This window comes from Gouania willdenowi, chromosome 21 (genome assembly GCF_900634775.1).
Source record: "Gouania willdenowi chromosome 21, fGouWil2.1, whole genome shotgun sequence".
NCBI lineage: Eukaryota > Metazoa > Chordata > Actinopteri > Blenniiformes > Gobiesocidae > Gouania > Gouania willdenowi.
Genome location: NC_041064.1, coordinates 10,293,103 through 10,303,748, shown reverse-complemented (window position 1 = coordinate 10,303,748; position 10,646 = coordinate 10,293,103). Strand labels below are relative to the sequence as shown.

Sequence of the window (10,646 nt, the reverse complement as noted above, 5' to 3'; positions counted from 1 at the left end):
TTTCTTATTATGAATTTTATTTTTTCGTAAGCGCATTAAGATGACTTTGTTGCAAATTGCACTATGCAAATAAAGTTGAATTGAACTGAATTGATTATATATATATATATATATATATATATATATATATATATATATATATATATATATATATATATAAATATATATTAAAAAGGTGGCTTAAAAATAAATAAATAAATAAATAAAATAAATAAAATAAATAAATAAATAAATAAATAAATAAATAAAAAATCTTTTAAAATCTAAAACAACTTTCTTTTTAATAAAGACAAAAAAGTGTTTGAATGCAAATAAATATTTGGCACCCAAAAATTTAATTTGAACATTTTATCATTCATTAAACAGGTTTTTTGATAAAAGTGATTTAAAAAAAAATTATTAAATGAAAAAACTATTTCTTAGTTTGAATAATAGACACAAATTATCCATAGAGCAGCATGCTTATACTATTATATATCTACAATAGTATTGTTATTGTCTCATATCATCACAATTTATATTATTATTATTTTTATTGTCGACATCTTTTGCACTATTCTTTCTATACAGTCTTGCACTTATTATGAAAAAAAATATTTTTAAAAAAATTATAATAATTCGTTGTGCTTTTCTTGTGCAGTGAAAAATAAAAGAATTGTGGTTCTAAAATGAACCGTGTGCGTGTGCGCGCGTGCATGAAGTCAATCGCGTGCGCGCACACATCTCGTCATTCCGCCGCTCGCTAGATGATGCTGCAGCTTCGGTTGGATCACAGAGCTGCTGCAGAAAAAGATCCAGCCTCCAGGGCAGCGAACACAAACGCCTCCGCTTCACATTTACAGCCGCATTCTCCACTTAATGTGTAGCTTTACAGGTGTGAACGGCTGTTTAATACGCGTGCGCGTCTCGAGCAGCACCACCACCACCACGGTATGATGCAGCCCTTTGTTTACGAGCGTATCATTCACTGGTCGTTTCCGTCAGTTTCATACGGTTAATGCATGTTGTATTAAATCTAAAGTGTGCATCCTGTGACTGTTGTGTGATTGTCATCAGTGTAAATATGGTTTTACGGGTTGTCTAAGAGCAGGTATTGTCTGTGTCCAATAAGGCTCCGCCCCCTCCTGCTCTGGGTGTAGATAAATATCACCATGTTGGACAAACAGCAGCAGCCTGGCCACTGCTCAGAGTGTGGGTGCAGCTTCACCCCCCTACAGCAGTCAGACCCAGCAGAAAACCCCTCCACGTGCCCATCCTGCCAGGCTGGCAGCAGCAGCCCCACCTATGTTCCAAGGCCACATCTGGACCCTCACAGCTGCAGCGTGTGCAGCAAGACCTTCATCTCCTCGGCCCACCTGGATCTTCATCTGGCCTCCCACAACAAGGAGAGGAAGTTCCAATGCAGCACGTGTGGCAAATTCTTCCACCAGTCCTCTCACCTGATGGCGCACAAACTCATCCACATCGGGGACCGGCCCTTCAAATGCTTGGACTGTGGCAAGAGGTTCGGCCGCGCTTCACATCTGAAGACCCATCGTCGGCTCCACACGGGCGAGAAGCCCTTCCAGTGCAAATACTGCGAGAAGGCGTTCACGCAGAAGGCTGGGCTCCAGGCACACATCCGCCTGCACACCGAGGACAAGACCTACACGTGTGAGAACTGCGGGGCAGGTTTTCGCTCCATGTCCGTCCTCCTGTCCCACAAAGCTCAGGAGGCCTCTGGTGAAGCCAAACCAGCCTCCAGCCCGGCACCCCCCCACACCCAACCCCCAAACGAGGATCTTAAGTGCGGCGTGTGTTGCCGTTCTTTCGTCAGATCGTCATACATCAGGCTACACATCCGCCTCAACAAAGGTCAGCGACCCTATCACTGCAAAGTGTGCAACAAGACTTTCGTCAAGCTCGACACTTTCGTCAACCACTGTGACAAACACTTAAGGGAGAAAAAGAAAAAACTGGAAGAGGCTAAAGTTGTAAAGCCGCCACTTTTTATTCCAATCTCCAAGATTCTTCTACCCGAGTCCTCACCCCCCGAGCTGAAAACACGCTCCAAGGCAAAAGCCAAGAGTAAAAATGGCCTGTGAACACGACAGGGTTGGGGTCAATTACATTTTTCAATTACAATAACATCTACGATTATCTATAGTTACGGCGAGATTATTATTGTCTTCTTTATTCAGACGAGGTTTTTCTGGAAATGTTTTTTCTCCCGACATGTTTCGACTGTCAACTGCCAGTCTTCGCGATCAGCAGAACACCTCTGAGGAAGACTGGCAGTTGACAGTCGAAACATGTCGGGTGATTAAAGTTCCCTGAAAGTCATTGTCTGAAGAAACAAAACTTCAAATACAACTAAGGTGACCAGCATTTTTTCCAGTTAAAATTATTATTTCATCCCTGAAAGTAAATTACAATTACATTCTTAATTACTAAAGTACAATTAAAATTTATCACTAACTGAGTCTTTAATAAATAACCCTATAAAACATAATCTATCATCTAATTTGCTTTTCATTTCTTGGTTATTTTGTTAGACTTCCTAATCAATGCAAATATTGGTATTCTTATTTTTGGTGTGGGTGTCTAAGCCTTTTTTCTGTCAGTATATTCCTAAATTTAAATAATTTTTAAAATTGTATTTTTTTCCTCAAGAGAACTGACAGGTAGTGGAAAAAGTAGTTTTTTTTAAATTGTAAATGGCAGTTTTTATAGAATTTCCATGCCAATTACAATTATCTGAACTCAACTACGATTATAACAGCAACATATTTTTTCCAATTACAATTATAAATACAGATACAGACAAGGAATTAAATCCTAATTATCAGTTATTCTAAAAAATAAAAAAAAAAATCAAGGATTTTTCTTGTAAACTGTCATCATTATAAATATGCAGTGTATTTACAGCACATTTTACAAAATTATTTGCATGTATTTATTTAATTTTTTTTAAAAAGTGTCATTATTTGTTAAATGTTTGCTAAAACCATACAGGTCAACCATTTTAAAGAACAATTTCAAATGTAAATCCAAAATTAAAGGGCGACTGCGGCCTTTAATTAAAAAAAATCTATTTGCATTGGTGAAGTCCTCTTCTTCCCACTACAGACAATGGATGCTGCTTCCAGTCTCCTCTTCTTCTCTATAAATGTGCTGAGATCTTCACCTCCACATTGGGAAACTCTTTTTTCCTACCTGAAAGGATAAAACAAAGACACCAGTTTACCAATTAATTTTGTAATTATTGTAAAAAAAAAATGAATAAAACAAAGTTAAAGCATTTGCCTGGCAGCTGTATGAGTCCTCTGTACTGGTTTTAATGGTCCACTCAAAGGTCACGGTCATGTGACGTCTCCAGGTGTGGTTTCTGTGCACTGTGATGTCTCCACTGATGGAATCTCCGGCACAGACGCTGACAGGCGTGTCGAGCATAAACAGAGTCTGTTTCCAGTGTGTTGGCCTGAAAACAGGCTATTAATTACTATTATTACTATTAATACTAAGTGCATCATTAATAATTCCAGCAAGTTCTTTTTGAATAATATGTTAAGGTGTCATTTATTCAGACAACTATTTTTCAGGAAATTTACTTTGATTTCCTGACGTGTTTCGACTGTCAACGGCCAGTCTTCTACAGAGGTGTCTGCTGATCTCTTTGATGTGTTTTTGACTTCTGCATATTAATTCCAGGAAGTTGTTTTTGTCTTTTAAAAAAAAAAAAAAATAATGTTAAGGTTTCATTTATTCAGAAAGCTGTTTTTAGGAAATTTACTTTGATCTCCTGACATGATATGTTTCGACTGTTAACTGCCAGTCTTCTACAGAGGCGTCTGCTGATCTCTTTGATGTTTCCTTGACTCCCACGTAATAATTCCAGAAAGTTCTTTTTGTGTTCTTTTTGAATAACGTTAAGGTTTCATTTATTCAGACAGCTATTTTTCAGGAAATTTACTTTGATCTCCTGACATGTTTCGACTGTCAACTGCCAGTCTTCTACCAAGGTGCCTGCTGATCTCTTTGATGTGTCCTTGACTTCCCCATAATAATTCCAGGAAGTTCTTTTTGTCTTTTTAAAAAAAAATAATGTTAAGGTTTCATTTATTCAGACAACTGTTTTTCAAGGCAATTTATTTTGATCTCCTGACATGTTTTGACTGTCAACTGCCAGTCTTCTTCAGAGGCGTCTGCTGATCTCTTTGATGTTTCCTTGACTTCCGCGTAAAAATTCCAGGAAGTTCTTTCTGAATAACATTTGGGTTTCATTTATTCAGACAACTGTTTATCCTGAAAATCAATTGTCTGAATAAATAAAACCTTGACATATAAAGTACATCATTGTTTGTTTAAGTGTGCTTTTCTTTACTCTGCATTCGGCCCCGTGTTCAGCTCCACTGTCGTGTCTCCTGCTTCCAGGCTCTCAAAGTAAACAGTGAACCATGCAGTGAATCCGTGGAAAGTTCCAGACTTTTCCACACAGAAGTGAAAGTGACCCTTTAATTCCTAGGAAATGAAACAGTAGTGCTAGTAATGAATGCATCTAGTTTGCTGACAGTGCACATTTGTTGACAAGCTGCCAACATTACCTCGAGGTCTCTCACTTGCAGAGTGTACATGTCCAGGAAGAGGACGTCACAGGGAGGGGCGAGGCAATCTTTTGGCTCAATGATGTGACTGAACTTGGGTTTAGTGAAGAACTCCTGCTGCGCTAAAAGCCTGCAGATATAAAGCAATCAGAAAATGTTCTTTGTTACAATACTTAAGGATTTGTACTTTACTTGAGTTTTTTAAGAAGCACTTTTACTCTACTACATTTAAAAGTTAAAAAATATATATATACTTTAAAATTAAAACATGAATATGATTCATCTGGAATGGGCATGTCCGAGAGCACGAAAATAACGACTTCCGGTTCGTGCGCGGATTGGAAATCAAAATGTCAGGGTTTCCCAGGGATCCCGAATGCATCTCGGAAACAACGTTAATTTAAAAGACCGTAACTCCACTAAATTTTTGCTCTATGTGAGAAATTCCACCTGTTTCTGAAAACTAATCAGTTGCTCTTTACGGGCAATATCAATCAATATCTCAGGCAGACACTGGATTCACCAACTGTTTGTGTTTGCTCAGGTGTTTGTTTTGTCATACCACATCTATTTCATTTACCTAAAAATTAAATAACGAGAACGAGGGGAGAACATTTATAGCTGTTGTGCTTCTTTTTATACATACTGTACTTTGAAAAATACTTTACCTTGTAGTTTTGATACTTTAGGTACATTAAATGTGAGCTCTTTTAACATTTTTACCCAAGTGATTTTCTCATGGGTAACTTTAACTTTTACCAAAGTCATTTTCAGTAATTCTATATGTACTTTTACTTAGTTATTTTTTCCCAGGCACTTTATACACCTCCGTTCAGCACCAAGGAAACAGGACTTTCCTCTCACTACTAAACATACAAAAGAATAGAAAACACTTCATTGCTAATGTTACAGTGAGCAGATGTTTACTGTATATTATGTAGATAAATATTAAAGGCTAAGGCGAAATTAAAGTAGTGTGTGAGCAGGTCACCACTAAAAAAAAAAGACAGATACTTTTCACTAAAATGTTCATTAATAACGTTGCACAGTGTGTCATTTAAGGTTCAAGGCAAATAAAAATACTTAAGGTAAGGATTTTATTGCGAATGTGTGTTTTTATTATAGAAAAGTGTATTTGAATATAATTTAGAAACTTTTGACATTATTGCAAAATGTAATTCTGAACACTTTTTTAAACTTTTGCATTAGTAGAGATAAGAATTCAAATCCCCAGACTCATAACTTGAGATAGTTGTAGATTAAACCCATTTTTTACCCATAGGCTGACTCTTCCTCTACCCATTGTATCATTCTAATTGTGAACATTAAAAAGCTTCCACTCCCCCCATTTCCTCCAATTCATTGTCTGAACTTCACATCAAAGTTCAGGACATTCTCTGTTTGCTTAAAAATCTTAAACCTAAAATTGAACCAGGTCAGTTAGTGAACAAATGACTCACTGCAGAGGGGTGAAGTCCAGGCCATAGGGACGATCCCAGAAAGACATATTCTCAGAGTAATAAGTGTCAGCCTGACAGGGCACCAGACTGAGGGCAGCAGAGGAGGGCCACATCACTCCCCCATCCCTAAGCCAGCGGTCCCTCGACAGCACAACAGACTCCACCATGAACTCAAACTAGAAAAACACAAACCATGTGAGGTTTGGTTACTGAAATGGCACCAAGTGTGAAGTCGTTTTTCAAAAGAGGAAGTAGTCCTAGTTACCAGGAGACAGTTTCCCATCCACTCCGACACCAGGACATCCACCTGCTGTGGGAGTTGGATCTCCTCAATTCGCCCCTGGAGCACCGTTATGGTGTCCTCGAAACCGTTCTGCTTTACCAGCTGCCTGGTGTAGTTAGCCATGGAGCTGGCTTCCACTGCATACACCTCAAAAACCAACCAACCAACCAACCAAACACACACACACACACACGCACGCACACACACGCACGCACACACACGCACGCACACACACGCACACGCACGCACACACACACACACAGTTAAAAACCTGCAGTATGGCTTTCTGTCCAGCAGATGGAAGTATAAGCACACATGTTTACTTTCACAGAGAATAGATGAGGATAGGTGAATGGTTTTACTTCAGTGTTTATTACAGTAATTAATGTAATGTTTTAACGTTGGAATAACCCACTTAAACTGGATTTTTTCTAAAGATCTATGTAAACTCTGGCTTCTCTAAAAACAACTTTAGCTTAAAACCAAGCTTCTGATCTGACATTTTAGCACATTTTCAGATGTGTGGGGGGAAAAAAACCTTCATTGCCACCTGTTGCAGAAAAGATGTTTAAAATATTTTTTTAAAAATCAGGCTTTTTACTGATTTGGCCATTATAATAATTAATTAAAAAAAATCATTCCTCATTTTGATTTTAGTAATTTTGGAGTGCCTGTTTTCCCCATTTATTTTGTTTTACATATTTCTTCCCTGTTTTTCTAAGAGCACCCACACGTGAGCAGCCACTCATCCCCTTGACTTTATTCTTCACGAATAAAAAATAAATTGGGATTTATGCAAGATAATATAGTATTTTAGTTGAGTGGATGATACTAATTCTAGCTTTCATTCAAAATGTCTTTCTTTCTTGGGCCCAGGCGATTTGTGGTGAAGTTTGCAGTGTATCATTGAGTAAAGCACTAACCAAAGTTATCGAGTTCTGCCAAGGTCATGTGGGGCAGACACTCGAATACAAAGCCCTTGTTGACTGCTATATATCTAGAGAAGTAACACAAACATACAAGAAATACAATAAGCAGATTAGGAAGAAAGTGTGATAACTTGTGGGTTGAAAATCCCAAAGATTTCCCTGATATGTGTTGCATGGACGTGAGCGTGGTGCAGAGTAATACGGCTCCCTGTGTGTAATCACTTGCCCATCATCTTGACTGTTAACGCTACCGTTGAAGGTTGTGCCAGCTGAGCACAGAACAGGCTGATGATGCCGGTCCCACAGCCGAGGTCCATCACCACTTTGTTCTTCAGAAAGGCTCTGTTGCCCAGAATGACCTGCCGATACGCCTCAGTGCGACTCTTATCTGACAGCATCTCCAAATGAAGCTTCTGTATCGATGACACACACAGCAACACAAAACAATCTGAATAACTGTTAGTGTATATGAATGTTGGACAACCCTACAGGGTGACAGAAGAGATTACAGTCATAATGACATTGTGATGTATCCTTTAAAAATACACTATGAAACATACCTAATCAGTTTTGGAAGAGAGTGGCATCCTATAGGGTAGATAATCGATAGGCAACTTTTATCTGAAATCTGAGAGGAGCTCCTACATTAAACACTTTTAAAAGCAAATTGAAAACTTACATTTTTGGAACATTTTATGGTTAGATGTTGATGCCTGCTTTCAGTGTTTGTGTACATGTGTTGTGTGACCTACTTTACGTGGATCATTTTTATGTACATGTTGAGCTTTTATTCTGAATTTGTATTTTGTACTTTCAATTGGCAAGTCATGTTGAGATGACTTGTTTTTGACTGTGAAGCACATTGTGTTGCCTCGTGCGTAAAATGTGCTATATCAATAAAGTTTGATTTGATTTATCACAGAGGCCACAAAAATGTTATTGTCTGATCGAGGGCCACATTATCAACCTTCATGTTAGCATTTAGAATAATAAATAATGATGTCTGACACTCTTTGACTGTTTAGCGTTGATCAGAGTTACAGCCTGGGGGAAGAAACTGTTTTTATCGCAGGTATTTTTTGGCATACAGTGATCTGTAGCGTCTGCCGGAGGGGAGGAGTTTGAACAGATTGTGTGCAGGGTATCATTGTAGTTCTTTTGTATATGTTTGTAATATTTTGTGTTTTTTTTTTGCCATTTTGTGTATTTTTGGGAGTTTTTATTACACTCTAGAATTTGTCATTTTGTGTCTTTTTGAAATAACTTAGTCTTGTCTTTTTTGTCATCTTGTACACTTTTGCTGTGGTTTTAGAGACATATTTGTGCATTTATTCGGCCGTTTTGTTAATTTTTTGGAGTCATTTCGTGTGTTTTTCTGACATTTTGTGCATTTACGTTAGAACATTAAGCATAACTAAAGTTTCCAACCAGTGTCCCATAGTTGCCAAAGTATTCTTCATCCTGCCATGGGTCCTCCGGCTCTTCTTCGGCCTCCGGGGCCTCGCCCTCTCGTAGGTAACTGGCCGGGACATAACCTCTAACCCCCCGTAGCTCGGCCCACCACCACTCCGCTGAGAGCTTGGCGTGTACGAGCAGCCTGTCACCGCAGAGAAAGCGGAGCTGTGGGGGTTCAAATGCGGTGGTTAACCCTAAAAACCATCTCGGCTGTGGGTGAAAGTGTGCCACTGGAAGGTTCTCAAACCTGATCCTTTCCGTCTCCACTGAAATCAGCCAGTGCGACATAATCTTTCACAGGAAGATAATCTTCACCGTCCTCCTCTGAGTCCATCTGTGTCGGTGAGCCGCTGGGCTGTGAACGCACCACTTAAAGTTTGTATCAGACGATCTAGCAACTCTGTATAATAGATATATTCATCTAGAAATACTTCAGGAAAACACAATTATATGGTGTGTTTCTATTCTATTGCTTTAACTGAGTATCGTCAACACTTCCTGTTTAAAGGACAGACTGCGCTGATGCATTCACGTCCTGTGGGAAAAACGAAACCCACACATTCACTAACTATCCTCCCACTACATTTATATATCAAGTCATCCTTTGATTTTGAGTAGAGAGATTGTACACTTAATGTTGTAAAAGACATGTTTTTGTTTAAGTTAAATGTAATTTCTAATGTGTCCACTAAAAAAAAAAAAAACATCTGTATTGTTGTTTACACCAGGGGTTCTCAACCTTAGGGTCAGGACCCCACTTTTTTCTGCAACTACATCAAACTTGACCTATTTACACCAGTTTTTCTTGCCATATTTTTGTTCCTTTTAATGCATTTTCGCTACATTACTCTAATTTCTGCCATTTCCCCCTCAAATGTCATTGCATCTTGCACATTTCTTCCACTTTTAAGTCATTTATAAACACCTTTTCCCACCTAATGTCACATATGTTGACCCATTATTGTAACTTTTAAACCCTTTTTACAACATTTTGTGTTTATTTTTGCCAATTTAACCACATCCATGTTTTGTCATGCCCAGTATTTGCCAGTTTAAACTAATTATTCCTACTTTTTACTGCCACTTTTAAGCTAATATTGATACTTTGGACCCTTGTCACTACTTTTTCTGTCCATTTTTGGCCACTCTAATTTGCAAATTTTTAAATCCCATTTCACCACCTTTTCCATAATATTTGGTCACTTTTAACACCTTTTATTTCTGATTAAAACAAGGATTTACATCTTTAAGATTACATACTGTATACTATGGCGCAAATAATAATACATTTCCTGGATAATGGTGGATATTATTCAGATAAATAAATGTGGTTATCACTGATTCATAGAACAATGAACCATCTTTTTGCTGACTTTATGGATACTGTTCTTGAATGTTCATGTCTGTGTTCAACCACCTTCAGGTACAGTGGGGGTCCCTGATCTCGGGCACCTTTATATTACGGGCAGAAAATGCGTGAAACACACAAATCTGTTAGAAATACATGTTGTCTAGCAACTCCAAGCCACACATACAGTATCTAAATGATAAAGCACATTTTTAAAAAGGCTAAAAAAAGAAGGGGGATTACATAAGTAGATCACTGCTCCCACATTTTAGTGTTGTATGGCTTGATAATATTTCTAAAACGTACACTAATTTTTCAGACATCTAATCACTAGACTACTAGTTTCACTCTAACTTGTGGTTGATACATTTATTACAAATTAATTAAAAAATAATTTTTAAATACAAATTACATCTTTACATTACAAATTGCTTGCAGCCGTCAGTCTATTTAATCAAAACATTGGTAGCCTATCCACTGACAGTCAGCAATTTTAGTGTATAAGTATATATTTTTTTATTGTGCAATTTCCTTTCTTGCCACTTGTCTTACCTCTTTCTCTCTGTACTGTGTACAGGCCCATTTGTG

At 37.9% G+C, this 10,646-nt stretch overlaps 2 protein-coding genes across 3 annotated transcripts; one reads left to right on the top strand and one right to left on the bottom strand.

Moving 5' to 3' along the window:
- Positions 1–746: 746 nt before the first annotated feature.
- On the top strand, positions 747–2,639 carry LOC114454661 (gastrula zinc finger protein XlCGF7.1-like). Its single transcript, XM_028435278.1, has 2 exons — positions 747–930; positions 1,112–2,639. The coding sequence occupies exon 2, from the start codon at positions 1,152–1,154 to the stop codon at positions 2,082–2,084; it is 933 nt and encodes a 310-aa protein (XP_028291079.1). The 5' UTR covers positions 747–930; positions 1,112–1,151; the 3' UTR covers positions 2,085–2,639.
- A 35-nt stretch (positions 2,640–2,674) lies between these two features.
- Positions 2,675–9,260, bottom strand: prmt2 (protein arginine methyltransferase 2). Of its 2 annotated transcripts, none has more exons than XM_028435274.1 (9): positions 8,958–9,258; positions 8,684–8,875; positions 7,507–7,668; positions 6,309–6,473; positions 6,044–6,219; positions 4,584–4,713; positions 4,364–4,500; positions 3,286–3,460; positions 2,675–3,195 (listed from the first exon to the last, which is right to left on the bottom strand). In XM_028435274.1, exons 1-9 carry the CDS (start codon positions 9,042–9,044, stop codon positions 3,163–3,165), a joined length of 1,257 nt encoding a protein of 418 aa, XP_028291075.1. In that variant the 5' UTR covers positions 9,045–9,258; the 3' UTR covers positions 2,675–3,162. The 2 variants fall into 2 exon arrangements, with proteins under 2 accessions (XP_028291075.1, XP_028291076.1); XM_028435275.1 differs by lacking the exon at positions 2,675–3,195 and adding an exon at positions 3,591–3,704 and having other exon boundaries at positions 3,325–3,460; positions 8,958–9,260.
- Positions 9,261–10,646: the final 1,386 nt, after the last annotated feature.

Excerpts from the sequence above, each read along its gene's own strand:
- LOC114454661 (XM_028435278.1), top strand. The coding sequence starts at position 1,152 with ATGTTGGACAAACAGCAGCAGCCTGGCCACTGCTCAGAGTGTGGGTGC.
- prmt2 (XM_028435274.1), bottom strand. The coding sequence starts at position 9,044 with ATGGACTCAGAGGAGGACGGTGAAGATTATCTTCCTGTGAAAGATTAT. Across the intron at positions 8,876-8,957 it reads GTGGAGACGGAAAGGATCAG|CTCCGCTTTCTCTGCGGTGA; the intron begins GTTTGAGAACCT and ends GAACCCCCACAG. Across the intron at positions 6,220-6,308 it reads GGATGGGAAACTGTCTCCTG|TTTGAGTTCATGGTGGAGTC; the intron begins GTAACTAGGACT and ends GTGTTTTTCTAG.